The sequence below is a fragment of the Podarcis gaigeae genome (assembly GCF_964106915.1).
Source record: "Podarcis gaigeae genome assembly, chromosome: 9".
Classification (NCBI taxonomy): domain Eukaryota; kingdom Metazoa; phylum Chordata; class Lepidosauria; order Squamata; family Lacertidae; genus Podarcis; species Podarcis gaigeae.
This window is the reverse complement of record NC_139685.1, coordinates 5,202,570-5,228,003: the sequence shown is the minus strand read 5'-3', so window position 1 is coordinate 5,228,003 and position 25,434 is coordinate 5,202,570. Positions and strand designations below refer to the sequence as shown.

The window sequence follows — 25,434 nt, the reverse complement described above, 5'->3', positions numbered from 1 at the left end:
GAAGCTGCCAAAAGTGCAGCGTGCCTTTGGCACTGAAATTTCCAGCAGGAATCGCTGCAGTTTAATCAGGTGATTTGACAGGTATAGGTGCCCCCAACACCTGTCAGAAGTGGCCCCTGGAAGGTGGGCTAATCCAAGATCCAACTGGACACTGGGATATAGCCAGTGACGCTTTCCCACAGATGGAATGGACTCATGCGACGGGTGTGGGAGAAAGGTCAAGCCATGCTGTGGGAATGAAAGGCTGCTTGTACAACCTTGGATAAAGGTAAAGGTACCCCTGCCCGTACGGGCCAGTCTTGACAGACTCTGGGGTTGTGCGCCCATCTCACTCAAGAGGCCAGGGGCCAGCGCTGTCTGGAGACACTTCCGGGTCACGTGGCCAGCGTGACATCGCTGCATCTGGCGAGCCAGAGCTGCACACGGAAACGCCGTTTACCTTCCCGCTAGTAAGCGGTCCCTATTTATCTACTTGCACCCAGGGGTGCTTTCGAACTGCTAGGTTGGCAGGCGCTGGGACCGAACGACGGGAGCGCAACCCGCCGCAGGGATTCGAACCGCCGACCTTTCGATCGGCAAGCCCTAGGCGCTGAGGTTTTACCCACAGCGCCACCTGCGTCCCACAACCTTGGATACTGCCAGTATATATGCAGTACTTACTTGGTTTTAATTAGCAAGAGCTTGCTTAGAAGGGAAAGGCCTACAATGATTCCCAATTACTTCAGAGGCCAGTGTGCTACTTGCTTGCAGTGCCAGGATAAATGTTCCACGTGTTATGGAAAAAATACCGTTATTTCAGAGCTGCTTAGGTCTGATGGAGTTGAATTGTCTCTCTTTTGTATGTGTGTTTATGGGATTTTATGCATCTATGCATAGATTCATATTCACAAACACAGGACAGGATACAAACGTATCACATTATTCTTGAGCATATTATAAAGAAAGTGAATTGCCAACTGCATGTCAAATTTTGTTGGCAAACAATAGTGAATTATGAGTTCCAGACACCGTACCTTCTGACACCAATAATCAATTGCTGCCCCAGGAAAACCCCCTCCAGTGATATCCTGTGGTTTTGCTGCTCATCTACAAACAGTGCCAATTGAGGAGAACATTGCATTTCCTGTTTGGTTATCTTCCACATTTCTTTCAAATACCTTCTTCCAAAGTCACGTTCTTTTTCTAAATAAACATCTGTCAGTATTTGGTATACATTTTTTCAACGTGAACATTCCTTTATAAGGAAATGCCTACCTGTGCAGTTTGTGTTTCCCCCCTCTTAGTAATATACCCACACATAAGATGCACAACACAAAATGTAATATATCTCTAGTTTCCTTCTGTACAATATAAAACTGTTTATTTAAAACTTTTTTCTTTTCATTGCCTTCCAGTCTCCTTCCTGCTGAGCAAGACTCCTGAAGAGTTGTTTCACTTTTCTTTTTCTTTCTGAATCCCTGAAAATGAAAATGAAATTACTTTTATTTTGGAACTACCCGGCCAATGAAGGTTTGAAAGATATATACAACCTCTGATACAGTTTTAACTGAAGAAATCTGCACCAATCACCTCCACCTTTCAAAATTTATGAGAACCAAATGGTTTTTTCTCCAGACCACCTAACATTTCTGGTTTTCAAATGACCTCATGTTTTCAGAATTCAAAGACATGGAAACAAATCCCTGACAGAGATCAAACCATGCTCTTCAACGGCTGAGTGCATGTACAGTGGTGCCTCGCAAGACGAAATTAATCCGTTCCGTGAGGCTCTTCGCATAGCGGTTTTTTCGTCTTGCGAAGCAAGCCCATTGACAGCTTAGCGGATTAGCGCTATTAGCGGTTTAGCGGCTTTTAGCGATAAGCTGTTAAGCGGCTTATCAGCGGATCAGCTGATAAGCGGCTTAGCGGCTTAGGAAAAGGGGGGGAAAGGGGAAAAAACCCGCAGGAACTCGCAAGACATTTTCGTCTTGCGAAGCAAGCCCATAGGGAAATTCGTTTTGCGAAGCGCCTCCAAAACGGAAAACCCTTTCGTCTAGCGGGTTTTCTGTCTTGCGAGGCGTTCGTCTTACGGGGCACCACTGTATCTTCCTCTGCCATGGTGAACAGCCTGGATTCAGAATAGGAAGAAGCCTCATATGCCACCTGCATTATTCTAATGCTTGAGTAGAAAGAGGACAAACTACCTAAAGTCTTGAGAAACAACAATGAAAAGATTCACTTGTGGAAGACTATATCTTTCCAATCACTCTTTCTGACATCAGTCCTAGTTGTAAGATGAAACTGCAACTTTCAAAAATGTTTTTGGGAATGAATAGAACACTGCAGACTGCATGTTAGATATGAGGATTAGTGCAGTCTGTTACTTTCTTGTGAGTTAGCGATTGCTGGAAAAATATAAATAGTGCATTATCTGAATGCCCTATTTATATTTTGTATCTTGCACTATAAAACATACAGACCATCTAATGAAGGGTTTGATTTCATCTGAAATCTGGTGTATTTCTACATTAAAACCATTGCAATAGATCATCTTACTGCTATCTCTCTTAGTTATCTCAAGGATAACAAATTTAAACCAAATGGAATTAAAAGAATATATGCATTACCTTTCCATGGTTTCTGCAAGCTGCATTCTAGCAAGGAATTGGTTATCTTTGCGGATCTCACGAACAGCTCCCTTAAATTCACGTTTGTGCTTATGAATTAGCCGTTTTCTTTCCTGCTCTTTCTTATTGCTTTCTTGTTTTCTTCCAAATTCCAGGCTGAAATTATAAAGTACATTATCTCAAACACACTTTTCTGCTGGACTTAACTGGAACTCTTTTTTGCATCAGGATCACCAACACTGCACACATATTGAGGGCATCGTTGCCACGGCAAATTAATTTCATAGCATAAAAATCTGATCCACTTTTATATGGTTTAGAATATGTGAAGTTAAAAAACAGCAGAAATATTTCCACATTATATATGAATGTTATTTTTAATTTATGTAGCTTCTTCCAGCTATTAACAAAATTGTTGTGCAAATAGGTGGTGCAGCCTCTAAAAATGCCTTTTACAAGCCAGTAAATTAAAGGCATTAAAATAAAGTTACAGAAATAAACTGGTGTTTCACAGTAGCAGCAGAAGTTAAGTCACAATGCTTTGCAATTCCCTTTCCTTACATAGCACTGTTTTAGTAGGATCTAGTGTAAAGGTAAAGGTACCCCTGCTGGTACGGGCCAGTCGTGTCCGACTCTAGGGTTGCGTGCTCATCTCGCTCTATAGGCCGTGAGCCGGCACCATCCGAAGACACTTCCGGGTCACGTGGCCAGCGTGACAAAGCTGCAGCTGGCGAGCCAGCACCAGCGCAGCACACGGAAACGCCATTTACCTTCCTGCTATAAAGCGGTTACCTATTTATCTACTTGCACTTAGGGGTGCTTTCGAACTGCTAGGTTGGCAGGAGCTGGGACCGAACGACGGGAGCTCACACCGTCGCGGGGATTCGAACTGCTGACCTTATGATCAGCAAGTCCTAGGCGCTGAGGTTTTACCCACAGCGCCACCCGCGTCCCTAGCATCTAGTGTACTAACCCTCAAATTAAGTCTCTGGTATACATAGGTGCATATCTACCAGAAGCCCCCCTAGGTTTTTTGCACACCTCAGGTAGGTTTAAGGTAGACTGATTAAGCACTTTGACTGAGGCTGCTCTATGGCTAGATCACATACCACACTGGCAGTTTTGAAAGCACGAGAAACCATGCGGGAAGGCAAAATATGAGGTTAATTCTCATGCTACCCAAAGCAAAATAATTACTACCAGCCACATGGTTCCCAGTTCAAACATTAATGATTCAGGATAGGATGAAACCATTGGACCTTAGCTATATGTCTTTAGCTTTTCTTCCTAGTCTCATTACCTGAATTAATTTCACATGGGGCAGTAAACACCAAGCAATTATGTGCATTAAGCAGAGCTATCGATTCAACTTCAGTTGTTGAACAGGGTTTGTCATGGATGCAAAGTGTCAAATTTTATTTTCAACACAGGCAATCTCCGTACATGACCCTCAGCCGTATTTCTTCCAGAGCTAGAGATACTCACACTTTCACTATTTTGGGTGTGAACAGCTTCAAAGGCACTGGCTTTTTCTTTTCACACACCAAGGGACAACGTTGCCCTTTGCTCTCCAGCTGTTTCAGAACACTGTCAAACAGCTCCTGAAAATGAAACTCTGCTTTAAAAAGGCAGTTGAATAAAATGCAACAAAACAAATACACAGATACAGCTGTAATATAGTTAACTTAATGTAGTTAACATATACTAAGAAAAAGTGTTAGTGAAATTGTATCTGAATTTGCCTGCCGCTTTCAAAAAAGTTTTTGATAAAGTCTTCCAACAAAAGATGCCCATGTGAACTTAGCAGTCATGAAATAAGAGGATAGGTCCTTTTAGGGATCAACAACCAGCTAAGGAACTGGAAGCGGAGGGTAGGAGCAAACAGTTCTTGCAATGGAAGCAGGCAGGCAGTTGGGGTCTGTACTGGAGTAATACAGTGGTGCCCCGCTAGACGAAAGGGTTTTCCGTTTTGGAGGTGCTTCACAAAATGAATTTCCTATGGGCTTGCTTCGCAAGACAAAAATGTCTTGCGAGTTCCTGCGGGTTTTTCCCCCCTCCCCCCCTTTTCTAAGCCGCTAAGCCGCTTATCAGCTGATCCGCTAAGCCGCTTATCAGCTGATCCGCTAAGCCGCTAATAGCGCTAATCCGCTAATGGGCTTGCTTCGCAAGACGAAAAAACCGCAAGACGAAGAGACTCGCGGGACAGATTCTTTTCGTCTTGCGAGGTACCACTGTACTGATGGTTCATACACAAGCTGGTGTCAGGCAGTCAATGAAGCAGCCAAGTTTGTAGATGGCACCTAATTGATCCAAAATGTGAAAATCCAAGTTGACTGCAAAGACCTGAAAGCAGATCTCTCCAAACTGTGAGAATTGGCAACAACCCGGCAAATGTAGTTCAGTATAAATATGTGCAAAGTGCTACAGACTGGGTCAAAAGGCTAACTTTCCAACAGTGCAAGTCCATCCAAATTGTCAGTGACTCAATAGGAAATACCTTTCGATTGTGGAAGATAGCTCCATAAGAAAGGTAACTTAGTATGCAAATTAACAAATTCCTAGCACGGTATTTGCCTTTTCATCATACTGATTTTACATTCATCTGTGGTGTGATGCATTTGAAATACCACGCACAGTTCTGATTATCCCACCTCTAAAAGGGCATTGTATCAGAGGTGGAAAAGCATAGGAAAGGGCAACAAGGTAGTCCAGAAGATGGAATGCCACCTCTCAAAAGGGCAGGCTAAAGAGTTTGGAGCTTTTTGCTAATAGGGAGAGAACTAAAGGGGAGGGAGATTCATAGAAATTATATATGGTGTGGAGAAAGTATTTTCCCCTCTCATAATACAAGAGCCTGGGGTCACACAATGAAATTGACTGACAAAATTCAGGGCAGACAATATAAAATCCTTTACACAACACATAATTGACCAATGGAAATCTTTGCCACACAGTGCAGTGATGGTCAATAGCTCAGACGCTTTAAAGAGGATTAGACAAGTTAACTGATTGTAGTTCAATCAGCAGCTATGGAATGAAGGAGTTGCACAGAACCGCCCCTCCAAATTCCAAAGCTGCTAATAAAAAGCCCACTTTGATTATTAGTTTGGCCACTTGCTCTCAGAAATTCTGTCAAGCAGTTTGCCTTTTCACACTGACAATTTCTGAGATGTCTAGCAAATGAAAGGACTCTGTGTACAATCTGCAAAGGTACCACAAAGGTTTCTATTGGGTGAAATGCTTCACAGACTGAAACTCAGTGAGGCGGCAGCATGTTTTACCTGCAGGTGGTGAGGGTACCTAATCATTGGCATGTGTGTCCTAAGCAGCAGTTGGATGGGCTGCATTATTTCACTGAATGATGGAAGTGATCCATATGTAACTGCGCATCTCTTAACCAGGTCCAGGCACAGGTCTAAGCATGATAACCTGTAAAACAATTGGTAGTTGTCATATCAACAGCTTAAATGACAAAACTGGCATTGCAATTTTAATGAAGAATTTGGAACAGTTGAAATATCTACTTTTGCCCCACAATTAGCTGAGAAAAGCCATAGCACAATTACAGGCGAATGTTCCCAAAGTGAAGCATTTTCTCGCACTCCACAATGCTGGTGTGCAAAGCAGTTCTGTTGACGGTTTCCCCAACCCATTGTAAAGTCTTGGAAGTGCTCAGAGCTGTCTGACTGGTAAGGAGAGACAAAAATGCACATTGCTACTTTTAGATTTCTGTTCTGCAGCCCTGTTGGGCATGCATGCCCTCTGAGGGCATGCTAAAAGGTAGTGACTGGCCCACAATCTTGCAGTGCGCTTGTGCCAGTAAGCCCTTACATACAAACTCCATGCTTTATCAGGTCTATTTACACTATTATCACATTACATTTCACTCAACCTCCCTGGGTCTTGGGGACTCTAAGCATTAGTGTAGAACTGCTTGCCCCTTGCTATCAAAGTTTACATCTTCTACATCATTATCACGGGAAGGCTGAGGTCAGCAGGAAGAAGAAATTACGTGTGGTGGTTGTTCCTCATCACACCTGAGGGCACTAAGCAATGAGAAAGAGATTCCTCTAAGTAGCACCCTGCAGCCCTATTTCTGGGTCTGCACACATCATCCCCAAGGGATGTCCCCATGGAACTTTCTGCCCCACATTTCCTTCAAACACATATGTGTCTGTGAACAATAGGACTGAAGCTGTCCGGAGCACACCTAGAGCTTTCCTGCAGCAGCAAGGATTCATCTGCAGACAGCTTTTACTCTCTAACCGCTGCAAGGCTGCATTCTCTAGTCACTGAAGACTAGAGACTATTTCTTCTGATTTGCTTGATAGTGGAGTGCTTCATAGTAGTTTAGTCAGCTACCACTAACAAATTTCCTAAAGGCAAGGTGAAATATTTTGCCCACAATATGATTCTGTGTCTGTTGCTAAGGCACACAAAAGACACTTCTTTCATACTAAGTATTTATGCACTGGATCTATATCAGCAGGAACACATTCTAAACACATTCTAGCATACCGCAGATGATTCATGCCTGTTCTGTCGTCTTTAGATCTAGTTATAATATGGAGTGGAAGATGTTGTTTTTCCCAGGTATCTGCATCTGCTTTGTCAGTGACAACAAGCAAGTCTGAGCGTTTTCCTAGTGACGCAAAAGGATGTACCAAGGTATAACCTGGAAGAGAAGAACACACTCAGAGATTAGTTTTAATATTGCTCAATATCTTACGGTATGGTAAATTTCAAAATAGTAAGAGACAGAATCACAGAATTCTAAACATTTTCTGATGCACTAAACCAACTAGACTCAGAAGTGGGGGGGGGAGAGGGGGGGGAGAGAGAACATATATGCCTATTCTCCCCAGTAACCATACCTTGAACTTCTTTGTTTGGCATAGCCATGTAAAGAACTCCCAGGAGAAAATTGACAAGTTCTGGGATGAATCTTCGAGATAAGGATATATATTCTAGGAAGAGACAGCACACGAACAATCCTTTAACAACATCTTGCACTGTTGTTACTGTGCACTAAAGAAAAAATAGCACACGTAATTATTAAACACAGAAAACCAACTATTCTAATTAGTCTCAATTAGCAGGTTATCAGTACAGTGGTATCTCCAGTTGTGAACAGGATTCGTTCTGGAGTTCCGGTTGCATCCTGAGGAATTCACAACCGGAGGTGCTGCTTCTGCGCATGCGGCAAAACCTGGAAAAATACTTCCGGGTTTGCCACATACGTATCCCAAAGGATACGTAACCAGAGGTGAATGCAAGAAGAGGTAGCACTGTACCTATAAAAGTTACTTTTCATTGCTTTAATACATTTCTTTGAATGTGCTTTGATTCCTTGCCTTCCTGGAGGTTAAGAAGCAATCAATGAAAAAGTTTTGGAACCCACTGCAATGTATTAAGACTGATGTCGGGAAGTCCCAGCCTCTGGTGTTTGAGCTGGCTGCTAGGAGCGCAAGGTGCTTCACTTCATTCAAGAGGAGGAGGGAGGAAGAGTTCCTCCTCTGGGAACTCCCTCGGTGTCTGTGTTGGCTGCAGAGAGAGGGGCTAATCTTCCTCCAAAGCCAGCATGGAAGTGCAGCAGACTGCTGGAGGAGGGACTGAGCACCCAGCCCCTTCTTTGCCTGTCTATTGAAGAGACCATCACAGGGTTTTTTTTTGGGGGGGGGGGAGTGTTGGCAGGGAAGAAGAGGGCAAAGTATGATTGAAGGTCAGGGAATGTTTTTAGTTTCACCAAGCAGAACGGGGATGGAAGGGTGAAAAGCCTCAGAAGGGGAGTAGTGAAGAGAATCTTACACAGCAAGAGAGGGATATGGAGGAACAGAAAAACAAATAATGAATCCCACTGCCTTGCAGTCATTTCATACAGAGGGAAGAGTGAAAGAGAAGGTGGTTGGCAGAAAGAGAAAGGGGAGATGGCTCCACCCAGCACTGGGCCCTCTCTATCTCCACCTTGCAGCTTGACACATCAACACCGAGGAAATGAAGCCCTGAACAGAAGAGAAAGTTGAAAACCATTAAATTATAAAATGTCTCCCAACTCTTGTTGGACCGTATTAATGTCCACCTTTACAAAATAAAAGTTCCATGTTCTACTAGAAGCCAAGACTGCTTTCACATGTAACTTGGAATTGACAGCTGGGTGGAAACTCCTTGCCAAAAGGCGGTCTACAATTCCTGTACAGGAGGCGACCATTTTAGCTGCATCCAATGTGCGATCGCCAACACGTGGGTCCTTTTGGACCTGGAAGAGGAACAGGCTGTGGTGCACTTATATGCGGCTCACTGCCCATACATGTACAAGAGGAAGGCAATTTTGCAGCCTTGGAAAGTTATGAAGGAAGATGAGGCAGTACACCACAGCTTTAGACAGAGAGTACAGAACGTGCAATCGAGTAACTCTTGGCAATCAAGCCCTAATACTTGATTATGTGGTGATGTGGCTATCGAAAAGAACGTGTGTAACCTCAGCAGAATGGACTTGAATGATCTGTGACAGCAACACTACAGGTCTGGCATAAGAGCCCTGGAAAGCGAGATCTGCATTTGTCTGAAGATCTTCTGGCTGAGTTGGGCTGGTAGCGAGAATGCACCTTGGTTTTTTTTTTATAAAGGGGCACACATATGCTAAAAATGCTAGAAATTGATTTAACTCCCCATTCTTGGTTGGAACAATCCTGCATTGTAGTGGTCTCTTTCCCCATACATATGCACACATTCTGACTTGAGGCCCTAAAACTATGCAGAGAGGTAGCTACAAAGTTATTATAATTTGCCATTCTGCACTTGCTCATTTACCTATCTCAGAACAGGTTCAGCTCTGCACAAAATTACAATCCCTGCACCATTCATCCCATTTTCCACTATGACCACTAAACCCAGGTAGTAGAAAGGTCTTACGGTGTTCAGGGAAGTTCAGCCTCAAATTATGTCCCCCAAGAGGAAGGAATGATATAAGAACTTTAGGCAGATGGTCTCTGTATATAGTCAAGTGCATTTGCAAAGATGGTAACTTTGCATAGAGTCAAGTGGATCCATCTTCTTTTAGCTGCCTAACTGCAGTTTCAATGGAAATCTTTACAAATTTGAACAAGGTTATTATAGAAAGACCTGTGTCATTAACAACATTGCAGACATACCTTTGTGAGTAGCTGGCTCATATAAACCAAAGACGGTGTTACCACCGGATGCCAGAAATCAGAGGTTGGGAAAAGTACTGCAATAATTTTCAAATATATAAGCTGAAAGGAAAAATATTCAGTCAGTAACAGTGGTAAATTACATTACCAACTGCTCAGTAAGCTGTCTAAGGGGATGTTAATGCCCCATTTCGCATGGCCCTTGCAGCAAGGAGCTTGAGCTGTTTTTGTGGCTTCCGGTGCCCTATTGCTGCAGCCATATAACCATGCAGAAAGGAAATGGCCAAAGTGAAACAATCGTTTTCCACATCTGCTCCCTGCAGTTCCAGTTTCATAAATTGCTAAAATGCCACAAGACCTAGTTGCTCAGAAGCAGCTGTCATGTCCCCAAGTTTCATGGTGCATAAGGGTTAAGCTCATTTGAAGTCACTGGACATTCAAGTAAATGTGCTATAGACGCTATACCATACAACATCCATATGTTTATGCACATTACAGTAAAATAAGTCAACTTCTTTTAAGAAACCACTATTTTTTAAAATTATTTCTTAAATTTGTATGCAGCTTCTAGATCTCAGGGCTGTTCACAAATAAAATTTGTGCATGTCTCCATTCTACTTTCCTCAGTCAGAAGGAACTGTGAGACAGTCAGGCATGGCCCAGCTATAATCTGGCAGAACAGTTCCCCCGGTGGCCATTCCACCAGGCTTTTAATATTTCAGGTAGGACCTCCAAAAAAAATGTTAGTGTATCTTTTTCACTAACTTACAAGGTGGCTCCTGCTCTGTGTTCCAAACAGACAGCCACAGCACACATATTTTCAACCAAAAGCTGTATTGAGTGCATTGGCAGAAAGATTTTCTATAAATGCAATAAAGAAATAAGTAAGTACCATATCTAACCCCGGAAATGCCGCATGACCTTTCACTGCTAGAATTTCTTCCATGTCATGAGTAGCATCTTGAAGGACAAGTTTAACATGATTACTTGCAGCTTTAGGGAACATTTGGCAAAGATCATACAAGGGCCTGTTAACAAGAAGATCAAGTCAGATTTAAGGACAATTTTTAATGGCCTTTTAATTCCAAAAGAAGAATGAACAGCTGAAACAATACACCCAATTTCTACCCAGGCAGCTTATCCAGAAGAATACCATAGTTGATGATATTGACCGTCAATGAGCTGAACTCAACGGACATCTAAAACTCATCAAACCTATTAATCCTGGTATAGGACATTTGGACCTCACTGACTGGCAGGTGTATCACAATTGCCTACCTCCTGGTGAGCTAGAGCACAGCTGTCAACGTTTCTCTTTTTTTAAAAGGGAAATTCCCTTATTCCTAATAGGATTCCTTGCAAGAAAATGGAAAAGTTGACATCTATGAGCTAAAGCTCTAAGCTGGTAAACATCTTATTCAAAAAAACTTAGAACTAGGTATTTATAGGTCTTTCTTCATAAAACTAGAGACTGTGTACTACAAAATTGTTAAGATATTTCTCAGTGACTTAGAAAAAAGACATATTCATAGTTTACAGCACTTTATCACTAGAAGAGTCTGAAAATGGGACAATTTCCCACCTGTCAAAACATGGGCATCAATACCTCATAGGTCAGTATTACAGATCAAAAAGGCATGACACATTACAGTGAGGTATGGGAGTTCCTTTGTCTGTTCAGATTTTTACTTTTTGGAGTGGAGCAGGGGGAGAGGAGTGCTTCCAGTAGCAGCCAGGAACCATAGTCTCCGCTCGCATAATTTATTTATTCTATTTCTATCCTGTCCTTTCTTCCTATGGCACCCAGGGTGGCAATAAAACGATTGCAAATTTCATTTCAAATGTCTAGGTAGCTGCTACACTGACCAGTCAGTGATCAGATGGACATATAAAGGGTGACTTTTAGGGATTCTGGTCCTGAGCTGCCTAGGACTTTGTATACTAGTTTCAGCACCTTGAACATAGCCTGGTAGCCTACTGGCAGCCAATGCATTATTCTCAACAGCAGGGTAAAAGGTAAAGGTAAAGGTACCCCTGCCCGTACGGGCCAGTCTTGACAGACTCTGGGGTTGTGCGCCCATCTCACTCAAGAGGCCAGGGGCCAGCGCTGTCCGGAGACACTTCCGGGTCACGTGGCCAGCGTGACATCGCTGCTCTGGCGAGCCAGAGCTGCACACGGAAACGCCGTTTACCTTCCCGCTGGTAAGCGGTCCCTATTTATCTACTTGCACCCGGAGGTGCTTTCGAACTGCTAGGTTGGCAGGCGCTGGGACCGAGCAGCGGGAGCGCACCCCGCCGCAGGGATTCGAACCGCCAACCTTTTGATCGGCAAGTCCTAGGCGCTGAGGCTTTAACCCACAGCGCCACCTGCGTCCCCAACAGCAGGGTAACATGATGGCAATATTCTGCCTCAGTGAACAGTCAAACAGCCGAATTTTACATTGGCTGCAGTTCTTGGGCCAAGCTGAGGGATAGCCTAACACAGAGAGCATTACATCTGCACAGCTGCAAGCCATGCCTATCTTTTAAACCAAAATTAAAAACTAGTTGACAAACTGGCTGAAACTAACCTTAGGTCTGGTACAGCTAAGCAGAGCACAGGGAGTGAAATTGTGTCAGCAAAAAGAGCATCAAATACAATAAAATTTATGTGTGCTGGAGACAATTTACATTGAAATAAAAATATAATATACTTACATTACCAACTTATCAACAGTTTTCAGTTCTGGAGGTGTCTGACGCGCCAGCTCCCCAACATACTCCAGAAGGAATTCAAACAGTTTCTACAGGATAAGTTTTTTAAAAGTAAATGAACTTTGGGATGCAAAGTACTTTGTTCCCTTCAATTAGCAAAAACTCCCCCCCCCCCGCCATGTTGATGTGTGAATAATGTACTTGATCACAAAAACATACCTCTAACTTTGCTTTGTTTCCCACTGCAAGGCTTGGGTGATTAGACTTCCGAATCCGTTCAATTACAAGCAGTTGTTCTTCTGTCGTTCTCCCCAACAATTCAGCTTTAAGTTGCTCATAAGATTCTGGAGCTATTGTAAAAATGAAAAACGTATAGCTATCTTACACAAAACAAAGCGCAAACATTATGCCATAGAAAAATGGCACTATGATTACAAAACGAAGACTAAAATGTGTCCTTTAGCAAGCTGCCACAATAGTTGCCTTTGCCCTGAATCTAAAGAATAGGGGATCCAGAGCAGCAACTTTCAGGAATTCCTGTTCTCTGGACAGCTTAGTAAGGTGTGACAACCCCTAGAGCCGTAATAGGCTGGCTCTGGCTAAAACCGAAGAAACAGAGGTGACCCTGAAGGCCAGGGCAGCTACCTCCAAGTCTTTCCGTGATGCTGCATCTGCTTTCCCCCCTGACCAGATTGTTTTAATATGGCATCATCATCTTTATGCAGGAGAATGTTGGAAATTAAGTGACGCAACTGCAATATCCAATCACTTTAGGAATTTTAATAACATGCATAAAAAACTGTTTTAGGCTTTAGGAGCTCAGAGCACTACCACTCAATTTTTTGCTTGTGAAAAGTGCCACCCACTCAGAGAGCATCAGGCTGAATGTGTGGGGCTGTGGGGAGAACAGAAACACCCTTTGAGGTTTACTCAACTGGGTGTGGTTCAGGAGAGCACAAGCCTAGTGCAGAGATGGCTTTAGTAATCAGAAGGTGGTAGTTAGCTCACTTTTGTAGTCCTGCCCCTGGTGTTTCCTCCGATTCTGACACAAGTTCCACTGTTCCTCCTCTTTCTCAGGCATCTAATAAGCCAAATTCCACATTTTCCCCATGTTTTGTGGTTAAACCAGAAGGCAGCAATGTAAATGCTGTTTAAGATTTGAACTTTCAAGAGATTATTTTATCATGTTTTAGATGCTCTTCTTCCTGAAAAGCAGACCACACTATTTTCTACCAGTGAATAAGGAGCAGTGCTTTCCTACAGAAAGTATATAATGCAATTTGAATAAAGGTGTTTTTCTTCCTACCAGCAAACAAATATGGCACCTCCAGTTTTGCAGCTTCTCTTTTGGCATCTTGCTTCTTCATATGCAACTCATTCTTGCTTCCTTCCCTCCTTCCCCTTTTCTGCTCTTCACCAGCAATGGCTACCTCCATGACCTCCTCTTCAGTTTCAACATCAGAGGGGCTGTCAATATCATCAGCACCCGTCGCAGCGTCTTCATCACTCTCCTCTCCATCACTGCTGCCATCTTCTCTCGCCACGCTCTCTTCATCGTCTTTATCATCGTCAATATTCAGCTTGCCATCCTATTTAATAGGTTGAGATATATATATTAATCAGCGGAATCTTTAGGCTTACTTTATCAAACCTTTATTAGGCATTATGGAAATAAAACCTTAAAAGAGAAAATAACATATAAAAGCCTTGAAATATATATAAAAAAAGGCAGCAGTTTGCTAAATGCATATATATATATACATATAGAGTCAGTGGCATTAGAGCAGAGTTTGCTTCTCAGTGAAGTCTCCTCTACTTGTTTGACTGGTGGAGACTCGGGGGATGATCTCCTTGCAAAATATTGGGAGGGAGGCCTTTGAGAAGAAAAACCTCGCAAAGAGTATGGCTCAGAAAATGCCTCCCCACTTATTCTCTCCCTAGAAGCAGTTGCAATTGACATAGCTAAAGAAAGTACAGCCAACAACAAAGGAAGTGTCCATAGCAAAAAGGGCAGGTCCAGGACCACTCTGATGAACTAGGAAAAAATTGACAGCAAAACAACTTCTCAGTTCTCCCTATTGCTTCCATTCAGTAGTCCAGCTGCTAGGGTGTAACAGAGCACTACCCCAAAAGAAACAATGGCTCCATTCCTCTTGAGCCGCAGACCATCTCTGGTCAGACCATCTCTGTATGACTCCCACTGGGAGTATTACTTAATGGGATGGATCCAAGATACAGGGTGTCAGGCTGAGGGAGAAAGCAAGTCTTCCCAGGGCACCACCATGACCAGCTGTACAACTACAAGGGATTTAAATTCACGTGTCAGCAATGTTACATACCTAGTCTTCAAAGTAATTTATGTCCCCTGAGGCCTCTGCAATTTGCTCCCCAGGTTGGCATGGCTGGATTGTGATCTTTTTGTTTCAGCTTCTTTAAAAACTCAACGAAAAAACATGTACCTTATAAGCAAGCATACGCCTGTCATCTTTATCAAGGAGGAATCCATCTGCCAAATCGTCAGCTGATATGTGCTTGGGTTTCTTTTCTTTCTCAGGCTCATCTCCACACATTCGACGTAATCTGTCAGTCTGCAATGTACAATATGTTGAGAACAGTAACATTAACGGCTAGTCTGATTTTTTATCACAGAAGGTATGATAAAATTCTGCTACAAGGGTGCAAGCATTCAATGAATCATGGAGGCATTTATATTTGTCAGTGATGGGGAACAATATTGGTACAGTGAGCCAGATTTTTATCTCTCCCCACTCTATGGAGCAACCTGTCTGTCAAGCTTCTAATGTCATGACAATGCCAGGTCATTGACAGGTGGACAATCCCCATCCACCTGTCAAAATTGTCCAGCAGGGTGTGGTGATGAAACTGCTTCGTCAGGAACACACTGGAGAAGCAGCACCCAGCAGGTTCACTCCTCCTGGCTGCAGGAGTCTGCTTCACCAGCAGGGACCAAGCTGGCAGAAGAGCCTTCACTAGTCCTCCATCAGATGATATACGCTAGGAACATCAGCTGATGGGCAGAGTTTGGGGAAAGAGCCTTTCAGACAAACTTGGCCAGGTTGGAACCGATTATTCCAATAAATTAAGATCTACACGAATCAAATTTAACATAAAACATGTATAATCTGTTGGTTACATTTATATCTTGTGTAAACTGTTCAGGACAGAATACCTCAATTTTATCCTTATAACCATCCTGTGGTTAAGATGTAGGTTAGACTGGTTTAAGGTCAACCTGGAGTCTAAATCCAACACTCTAAAACACCATAGCACTCTGGACTCAGGACTCAGAATAAAACAAAACAAAACAGTGTTAAAATGCCTAAAATCTATGGAAAAACTAACTCAAGAAGCAGCAAAGGGGCAAAACCAAGTTAGTGTCTAACCAAAAATGAAGCTAGAATTAAGAGGCCTGGAAGTGTTTAGTGGTTACTTGCCCAGCCTCAGCTGGCAGGGGGACCCAGAGAAGGGACTGCATTCTCCAGGTCTGGGCAGGTATATATGGTAGGAGAAAGTCCTTCAGCTATTCCAAGTAAAAATATTTCATGGATATTTATGGCATCTTGTATATTCACAGTCACTGAAAACAGTTTATTATTATGTGGAACACAATACACAAACATCATACCTCTAATTGGAGAAGTCTCTTTTGTTCTTCCTTTGCTAATTCTTCTTCTGTTTTCATCCTACCAGAGGGTTGTGCCTTCATCTCAAACCCAAGCTCCCGAACTATCATATCATATTCATCAGGCTGTGGGGGAGAAATCACAAACAGTAACAGTCATTGTCCTGTGCTCTACAATAGGAACCTAAGAGTAGCCCTGCTGGTTCAGGCCAAAGTCCCATCTAGTCCAGCAGCATGTTCTCACAGTGACCAACCAGATACATGTGGGAAACTCACAAGCAGGACCCAAGTGAAGCAGTGCTCTCCCCAACTTCAGAGGCATGCAGCCCCAACAGCGTGTTGAAGAAACTGGACGTGAGAAGGGGTTAATTTCCTTTATGAGTGTAAACTACCCCATGGATGAGCTAATTCAAGGTGCATGGTCAGCCAAGCCAGTTGCTACATTAATACCCCGGGCAACAACTATCTGTGATTAATGTTGTGTCTGCTAATTCAATGGTTTCAGGTGTCCAACTGTTAGTCTGCAATTAGTCTATTAGTCAATGTTACTTTTGTCCAGTGTTAATTCTGTACTTGCATATATCTGTATATATAAAGCCTACAAGCTGTATATATCTATGTCCAGAACTGGTTTCCTGAGCCTTATCTTCTGCAACAGTAAACTATTTGAACCTTTCTCTGTGTGGTGAATGGAACTGGGAGCAACTTCCATTTCTTTGGCATAAAAGTTTGCATTAAAAACCTTTAAGTATTTCATTAACATCTATTTTAAGTAACTCCCAAACCAGGAAGCATTATAACAACATTACAAATTTTCTTACACTTAATTCCCACCTATCTTCTGTCATGGAATCTAAGGCAGTGTACACCTGACACTGCAAATAACTGCCTAGACCCAGACAGGGCTCATGAAAACCTCATTAGTTTACAATGGAATCCAATACATGTCTACGTGGAAGTAAACCTCTTTGTGTCCAATGGGACTTACTAGGTGCGGATCGGATTGCAAGTTTACCTACATACACATCCACCACTGAAACAGTTGAGAATCATCTACAAGAGTGAACAAGTTGGTGGCCTGCTCTCTTCACTTTTGAAGGACAGAAGAACAAACACTTGACTTTATCTGTAACAGGCTGGATGCCTTCAAGCTTAACACTTGGAATTTCAGAGAAGGGAGTGTGGGCTATTCCACTAGCTGACACACCAGATGCCTCCGACTATCCATCTACTGTCACCTACAACTGCCATTCCATCAAGCTACTTGAACTGTTTCCATACCAGTTGGTTATTTAAGAACTAGCTTTAAGAACTGGTGCCCAAGTTTATTTCTTTTTTCTCCTCCCTTTGTATGCAATATTGTGTGTGTCTTTTAGATTGTAATCCTGAGGGCAGAGACTGTCTTTTAAAAAATCAGCCATATAATTTATAATTTTTGACTGAATAAGAGTAAAAATGCTTTAGATAAATAAGGGAGATCCACTTCTGTCCAGATTTACGGAGTCTGGAGAGAGGAGGATGTGGCAAAGAAGAATCTAGACTATCACCTAAATGCACAGGACGTTAAGAGCAGGGAAGCACGCTAAGAGAACATCAATAAAATTCACAAAGTTTTCAGTTTTTCTCTTTAATTCCATACAGGAATTTGTACCACTAACAGGCAGAATACTATTTGAAGTAAAACTGGATAGCAAGTAAAGTAAGGCTTACCTTGAGCTTTTCCTCTTGATTTTGTCTCTCCGACTTGGGGGTCTTGTGGAACAGAAAGGCTTGAACCTCCTTCCAATCACTGTTGAGTTTTTCTGTAAGCTCCAACGTATTTTCCCTCTGCGTTTGCCGCTCCCTCTAAACAGAAAGAAGAACAATTGTGGGAAATGGTCTATCATGCAACTAGCCTTTAATGTGCAAACTCCTCTCTTGAAAACAAAGAGAAACTGAAATTGCACACAGCCAAAACAGAACCAAAGTGAACACTGTATCTCACAGAAAATGGCAAATATTGGTTAACATGGTTTGTTTTATTTCATTTTTTAATTTCAAAGGAATTCAAATTTAGTACAAGAAACCCAGAGTTTACCTTTTCCAGTTTGGATTTTGCTATCATTTCTTCAATGAGCTCCTTCCGTGACTTAGGTTTTTTATCTTCTTCGCTTTCCTTCCCTGTGGTGGCTTTCTTACAGAGAAGTCCACCACCTCCAAAGTGAGCAGCTGTTAATTCCGCTAGAGATGAAAGAATTAAGCTGCTTAGGAAAAGGTCAAATGTGGCTTCAGTCCTAACCCCATTTATTGGAGAAGCAGCTCTACTGAATTCAATAGTGCTTACATCTGAGCAAACATGGTTAGAATTCCACTGCAAAAGTACCAACCAAGCCAGCAATGTTTGTTAAGAACCAAAGGATCTTTTTTTCTGTGTCCCAGGAAACACTGAGGAGTTTTACATGGCCTCTCTAGGGGTGGCATGTCAAAACATTTCTCCAACTCTAGAGACTGTGTTAAATGAAATAAACAGCACATTTTAAATCATAGCTATCATTACTCCTAGTCAAAGTAGACCCACTGAAATCAATGGACTTAAAGCCTATTGGTTTCAATGGATCTACTCAAAGTATCACACTATAATTTTAACTTCTGAAAGTAGAGTTTTAAATACAGTCGTACCTCGGAAGTTGAACAGAATCCATTCCGACTTCCGAAATGTTCAACTTCCAAAGCGTGGCTTCTGATTGCCTGCAGGAAGCTCCTGCAGCCAATCAGAAGCTGCGGAAGCCCGGCTTCCAAAAAAAGTTTGAAAACTGGAACACTCCCGGTTTTCAACCATTTGGGAGCCGGAATGTTTGACTCCCAAGGCATTCGGGAGCCAAGGCATGATTGTATGGGTATAAAATTAGAACATGTGCCAAATTTTAGTTTCATGTTTCATCACACTTTCAGATAACTGTAGCTACTTGCATCTGAAAAACTCCACCATTGCAATAAATAGAAAATGTGGTGCCTTATGTAACACATAATTGCCGTATAGTAGGACGTATGTACCACTCTACCTTTTTGACTCTTCTTACCTGAGAGTATTCCTCTTTCTTCAGTGTCACTGTCACTATCAATAGTATCATTACATTTTTCAATGTCCGCTAGAGAATGGCCATAGTGGGTTAAATCTTCATCATCATTGAGATTATATATATTTTTCTTTTCATAATTTTTCTGTAACAAAACAAAGCAGAAATGTTTTTTGTGATCTTTGGTAAAATGTTAATTCCTATTCACATTGTCAAGACATAGAGATATTGTGCCTATACTTTGGTTAAGCAAAGAAGCTTAAACTTCTGGGTAAAGCCTGGAATCAATAGAAAGTAGCTTTCTATTTAGAAGGGTGTGTAGAGAGTAAATGTAGAAAAGTACATTCCTGACTGCAGCTAAAATGTCAAAGTCAACATACAGTGGTACCATGGGATGCAAATGGGATCCGTTCCAGAGCCCCGTTTGCATCCCGAACGGAACGCAAGACGTGACGGCGCATTGCGTTTCGCCACTTCTGCGCGTGACGTCATTTTGAGCGTCTGCATATGTGCGAGCAGCGAAACCCAGAAGTAACGTGCTCTGTTACTTCCAGGTTGCCGCGGAGCGCAACTCGAACGAGCTCAAACCGAAGCACATTCAACTTGAGGTATGACTGTATAGGCGATGGGATATTTCCTCCTCTCTGAATGGCTTTACAGAATCTGGGATATGGTAATTACATATAAATGCACTATGACTGAGGGACAATGGAGTCTATGAAAACAGGTTTTGGAGAGACAGGCAACTTTTTTGGGTGTGTGTGTGTGGAGGGGGGACCAAATTTAACAATGATGTAAGATCATATTCATTATTTAACTGAAATATGATTTTGTGGAAATGATGCTTTTCTTTTTTGTATAACTATAACAACAATAATGATCCTTGTAAAATGGCCCAATAACTCAATTCATAAAACACACTTTTCGATCAGATATTTGTTTTATAGCTGTGCAACTGTGAGTTGTTTATCCACAGTGAAAACAAGCAAAGCTCAAACCCATGTTCTGAAAGTATGCAGTCAAACACATTTATATTTCATCATACACCTTAGGACCAAAAGCAATATTTCAAAGTTTGTAACTTCTGCTTTTCCTATTATCCTTTCCCTCAGCAGGAAACACTGTCTCTTCCTTCATGCTGGTCACTTAATCTCTGCTCTGTAGTTCTCTTAACTCTTATTCACATACACATTGTAAGTTTTTCAAGTGACTTAGATGTCTAATTTACATATGGCATTTGCTAGATAGACCCAACAAAATTCTGCAGAATGAATAAATGATAAAACCACATTGCTGCAGAGAAAGCAAACTTTCAGATGGCTTAACCATTGTCTACCTGAACACCAAGAGCCATGTGCCAGCTTCCAACTCTTCCCTTGTTTCTTCCTTCCTCTTCTTCTATATACGTTACTCTGCCTACCAATCCCCCACCTACTCCATGTTGTCTTCATTATCACCTTGCTCATGCTGCCCTTCTCACATGATAGAAGTAACGACCAGTTGGCCTTGCGTGCTAAACTAACAGCCTATTTTTCAACACCGCCCTTAAAATACACAGTGGTACCTCGGGTTAAGTACTTAATTCGTTCCAGAGGTCCGTACTTAACCTGAAACTGTTCGTAACCTGAAGCACAATTTTAGCTAATGGGGCCTACTGCTGCTGCCGCGCCACCAGAGGCCGATTTCTGTTCTCATCCTGAAGCAAAGTTCTTAACCTGAAGCACTATTTCTGGGTTAGTGGAGTCTGTAACCTGAATTATATGTAACCTGAGGTACCACTGTATTTTGGAGTTGGTGAACAATTGCTTATAATCCCAAACAATTTATAAAAGCAGATATAACACTGCCAAAATGGTTTAGCATCAACTCTCCAACATGCTGATAACAGGCAACTCGTATGCATTAGTTGGAAGTAAATATATTTTAGAACAATGAGAGTTACTTTCAATTAACTGTGCATAGGATCACAGTTTAAAGTTACTGGAAATTCTGTTTGGTAAGAGAGAAAGGGACCTACAAACCTCTTGGAGAAGTGGAAAAAACTGATCTTAGTAAAATGTGGAATTAAGGTAGAACTTATCTTCAACTTTGCATATTCTATTACTTTATAAAAATACAGCTCAAATGTTTGTTCAATTTAATATTTATTTCTAAGAGAACAGGAAACTTCTAAAGAGTTGCTATGTCACTTTCTTAAATTATTTTCATTATTACCTGTTGTTCCAAAGCAAACCTCTTCATCATTTTTTCTTCTGGACTTATTTTGGTATCATATTCCCCAAAACGTTTGTCTTTAAAGACATTGGATTTCTCCTTTTCTTTGTATTCTTTCTGCAAAGTCTGAATACGCTGAAAAGCAAAATACCACAATATATTAAGGCAGAAACAAATATTACTCAAACAGGGCACCAATAAGCAATAGCCAAACATGTTACAAACAATGTTATTAATTTACAATGTTACCAATGTTTTTTTGGCTTTTTAGCTGCTCACCTGCTGGTTTTTAGTTCTCATATCCTTTCCCCCCAGCCTGAATTATCCTCTTGACCAAGACACAAAATTAGGTGATGCATAGTTAGGAAACAGGGACGCGGGTGGCACTGTGGGTTAAACTACAGAGCCTAGGACTTGCCAATCAGAAGGTTGGCGGTTTGAATCCCCGTGACGGGGTGAGCTCCCGTTGCTCAGTCCCTGCTCCTGCCAACCTAGCAGTTCAAAAGCACGTCAAAGTGCAAGTAGATAAATAGGTACTGCTCTGGCGGGAAGGCAAACAGTTTCCGTGCACTGCTCTGGTTTGCCAGAAACGGCTGTCATGCTGGCCACATGACCCGGAAGCTGTATGCCGGCTCCCTTGGCCAGTAAAGCGAGATGAGCACGGCAACCCCAGAGTCGGCCACGACTGGACCTAATGGTCAGGGGTCCCTTTACCTTTACCTAGTTAGGAAATATTACACATGAGCTATTCTTACCTTTAGCTCATATGAATTTGCTTTTAGACATCCCCATCTGCCCGCCAGGTCACTTTCTACCAACTGTCCTCTGAAAAGGATTCCAGGATAGGGAAGGCAGATGAAGACTACTACAAAGCCTGCTTTAGCTAGGCTTCCCCCAACCCCCCCCCTCACCTTTCTTTCACCAACTGCCTTATGGCAAAGGTCATGATGGGTTTTTTTAGCATGCCAATATTATTGATAGCGTTTGCTAAAATTAATTTAATGCCATTTGTAAGCTGCCTTTGAAAGATTTGTATCTCATGGAAAGTTGCAAAACTGTCTGGCCCCATTTCCTAGTAGGCATTTAGCAAGAGCACGATCTACACCTGATGCATTCCTAGCCAGCACAGACTCCAGTCTGTGTCTCTTGCCATCTAACTGCATGTGATCTTTTAGGTGAGTGCAGTCTATGTGGAAGTACTACCTGGAAGCTCCCTCCCTGACCAGTTATGAAAAATGAGGCTGCTGAACACTTTTGAGGCTGGGCTGTTGTTTAGGAGTTTTGTTGCTGCTAGTGGTATTACTTTTGTATCTCTTAGATATTATTTTGAAATTGAACAATTTAGCTATTTTATTATTTTATTTATGCTTATGCTTACCTTTGCGATATTTGTAACTATGTATTTTTTCAAGTTGAAAGCCACTTTGAACGTGCTGTGAATTGTGGAACGGCAGAAGGCAAAGGTGTGTATCGAAGTACTAACATTATGAAGAGGCACAATGTGAAACATACACTATTTTACAGCATACCTAGTGGGTTCCGAATACAATTCGCTGTGGCCTTACTAGTTGATTTGCTTTATTGGGTTGGCAAGTTTTATTGTGCTGTGAGGCACATGCTCAGGACCGCCTCTGCACACCATCTGCCTTTCTCCATAAGCCTCCTCCACCAGAGGTCTGGAATGTGGCAGCACGACAGCGGGCCTTTTCTGTGGTGGCTCCCAGTTTGTGGAAAGCCCTTCCCAGGTAGGATCTTCACCCTTTAGGTGCCTGGCGAAAATATTTCTCTATAAGGAGGCCTTAGGCCGATTATAGTGGCCTTTTAGAAGTGGGTGGTTTATCTTCCATGTTCTCTTTCTCCCACCCCGGTCTTAACCTATCTCTGTGGGGTTTTTTTTTGTTTGTCAGTCGCTTCGGGCTGCAACGGCTAAAATAAAGCGACAAACAGATTTAATAATTAAAGGGAAGTTCTCTTTCTGCACATAACTGTGGCATTCTGGGGGAAGTATTGCTTCTTTTCTCTGGCATTCTGGGAAGTCTCGCTTATAATCTTTTCTCTGCTTCTGCACACACTGTACAAACCTGTTCCAAATACTAAGACATTCCCTCATTGCTCAGTTCATCTTAAGTTCATGATGACCTGTTCTCAATGCATAGCTGACCACATCTACGGAACTTGATTATTATATTCTTTCATATTATGATCAATCATTAGTAATTGTTTTAGTCATGCTATATCAATCTTTAGTTATAATTTCATTAGGAGGTTTCATGCCTGTCTAGTTCCAGCTCCGTTTCCCAGCCTTTAATCTATTGGGGATTAATATCTATACGTAATTCCCGCCTTGTACATATGTTAACCAATCAGCAACAAGTTGCTTTGTGTTTGTATCAACCAATCAGCCACAAGCACACCTGTGGCAATGTTTGTAATAATCAATAAATAACGATGATGATTATTTATTATTTATTCCTACAAATAATAAATAATCATCATCGTAGTCACGACAAGAGGAGCCCCGTTTCTCCGGCGGCAGCCAAGGGCTCACCTTCCTGTGGGCCTTGGAGCGCGTGACGCCCGGCAGCCCCACGTCGTGCCTCGTCTTCCTGCCCAGGATGTGGAACTTCTGCCTGTTGACCTTCACCTCGAAGGGGTTGCTCGACACCGAGGGGGCGGCGGAGGCGGCGGGGAGGCCCTGAGCCCGCCTCACCGCGGCGCCACCACCGGCCCCCTTCCGCTTGCCCGCTTTGCCCATGGCGCTCCCGCAGTTCTCTCCCGCCGGCGGAGCTCACTCGACTCCACCAGCCCCGGAAGCCGGCAGCTCACGTCGCGGGTCGCACGTGAGCCTCCGCGCGGCAACTCTCGCTCTCTAGTTGTCGCGAGATCTCTCTCTTCCGGCGGAAACGGACCGTAGAGTCGGAGCCGCTTACGGAAAGGAAGGGCGCATCCCAGAATGCCTCGCGCAAGGGCGTCTTTACGGCTTCATTCTCCGCGACGGCGTTTCGGGACTCCGCTCGCCCCCTGCTGGCGGGCGGAGTTAGGCCTGGCACTGTCCCGCCTGCGGAATCCCGCGGCGGCGCTGGGAGGATCGTCACCGGCCTGTAAATGGACCAATCGCAGCGGGGCTGTTGTGGGGGGCCGCCCTGAGGGCGGGGCCAACTGCGTCGGCTGGCGTCACGTGCGTCCGCACCTGGGCTATAAATAAAGGGCCTGCGCAGCCCTCTTCGCTTAGTCTTGGCCGGTTTCATTCACCATGAGGAGGTTGGAACTAGCGACGCGTTTACGCAGAAGCGGAGAAAGTAGCAAAGAGAGGATTTCCAGCACGTTTTTTTTTGCTTCCAATGTCTTTTTTTTAAAAAGCATACTAGTAAAAATACAGACAGTGCATTTGTTGGTGTTTTTTTTTTTGGAAATAATATTTATTAAAGTTTCAAAAAAGTTACAAAGAAGAAAAAAGAAGAAAACAGAAAATACAGAAAAAATAAAAACAATTAAAAACAAGACAATCTTTCCGTGTCATATCTTTCATTTACTTGTTTCCCTGACCTCCTCACACCTCCCTTTTTTGTATTCTAGTTCAATTAGTTATTTCAGCAAATCCTTTCCATCTTTGCTCAGACAGTGCATTTGCAAGTTGCGAATGAGATGACTGTGACAAGCCGCGCAAAACTTTTACTATTGCAGGTTAGCAGGTGGAACTGAAGCCGGTTGGAATTTCTAGCTTTAAAAAGCCTCCCGTGTAGACTGAAGCCCTTGTGCTGGCACGTTGCTCTTTCAAATGTTTAAAAGCTTAGAAAAGAAAACGAACATTTTCAGGCGAAATAAGGTTTGAGTTAGAAAGAGACTATTTGTTCCTGCAGCAGCACATATTGCGAAGCTCTTCAAAACCCCAACACTTTCAGTTTGCCAAAAAGACTCCGGGACGTTGGATTATTCGTGAAACCAGCTTACTTTTTAAAACAGCTTCTCTAAAAAAATAAGCCAACATACTTGTTGAAAAATTGATATTAGCTATACCTTTTTGGAACAATAAATGTCAAAACAAAAGTTATTCCTCCATTGCAAGGTGC

General features: G+C 42.6%; 1 protein-coding gene across 1 annotated transcript; it reads right to left on the bottom strand.

Annotated features, from left to right (window-relative positions):
- Positions 1–1,319: 1,319 nt before the first annotated feature.
- Positions 1,320–24,233, bottom strand: NOP14 (NOP14 nucleolar protein). Its single transcript, XM_083698223.1, has 18 exons — positions 23,913–24,233; positions 21,365–21,499; positions 19,154–19,295; positions 18,172–18,314; positions 17,805–17,939; positions 16,098–16,220; positions 14,911–15,039; positions 13,758–14,040; positions 12,671–12,801; positions 12,455–12,540; positions 10,650–10,785; positions 9,758–9,859; positions 7,481–7,634; positions 7,125–7,281; positions 5,888–6,035; positions 4,092–4,207; positions 2,607–2,762; positions 1,320–1,457 (listed from the first exon to the last, which is right to left on the bottom strand). The coding sequence occupies exons 1-18, from the start codon at positions 24,117–24,119 to the stop codon at positions 1,364–1,366; spliced, it is 2,577 nt and encodes an 858-aa protein (XP_083554349.1). The 5' UTR covers positions 24,120–24,233; the 3' UTR covers positions 1,320–1,363.
- Positions 24,234–25,434: the final 1,201 nt, after the last annotated feature.

Excerpts from the sequence above, each read along its gene's own strand:
- NOP14 (XM_083698223.1), bottom strand. The coding sequence starts at position 24,119 with ATGGGCAAAGCGGGCAAGCGGAAGGGGGCCGGTGGTGGCGCCGCGGTG. Across the intron at positions 15,040-16,097 it reads AGAGACTTCTCCAATTAGAG|ACTGACAGATTACGTCGAAT; the intron begins GTATGATGTTTG and ends TGTACATTGCAG. Across the intron at positions 2,763-4,091 it reads ACACCCAAAATAGTGAAAGT|CCTGGAATTTGGAAGAAAAC; the intron begins GTGAGTATCTCT and ends TTATAATTTCAG.